At 39.9% G+C, this 228-nt stretch overlaps 1 protein-coding gene across 1 annotated transcript in view; it reads left to right on the forward strand.

Moving 5' to 3' along the window:
• Positions 1 to 228, forward strand: part of LOC119590843 — a gene marked incomplete at its 5' end in the record, with an annotated part of 11,033 nt that overhangs the window by 945 nt on the left and 9,860 nt on the right. The window contains 1 exon segment of the mRNA XM_037939600.1: positions 62 to 199. Within this exon segment, the coding sequence (XP_037795528.1) occupies positions 62 to 199 (138 nt within the window).

The following is a 228-nucleotide window of genomic DNA, read 5'->3' on the forward strand; positions in this document are numbered from 1 at the left end:
TTAATTGTTTATTTTGTGTGTTTTTGTATTTACGTTTTCTATCGAAACGATTTCTTCACAGAGCGTGTCATTCGGAGGTTAAGAAAGCAAGTGGAAATCTTAAGGCAGAGGAATGCCATCCTAGTTAAGCTGTTGCAAGAAACGGGACTTCGCATTGAGTCAGATGCGTCAGGTAGAGAGATTATTTACACCACTCCTGGTAAGTGGATTTACATGCTCTGTGCATAC

The sequence above is a fragment of the Penaeus monodon genome, chromosome 27, assembly GCF_015228065.2.
Source record: "Penaeus monodon isolate SGIC_2016 chromosome 27, NSTDA_Pmon_1, whole genome shotgun sequence".
NCBI lineage: Eukaryota > Metazoa > Arthropoda > Malacostraca > Decapoda > Penaeidae > Penaeus > Penaeus monodon.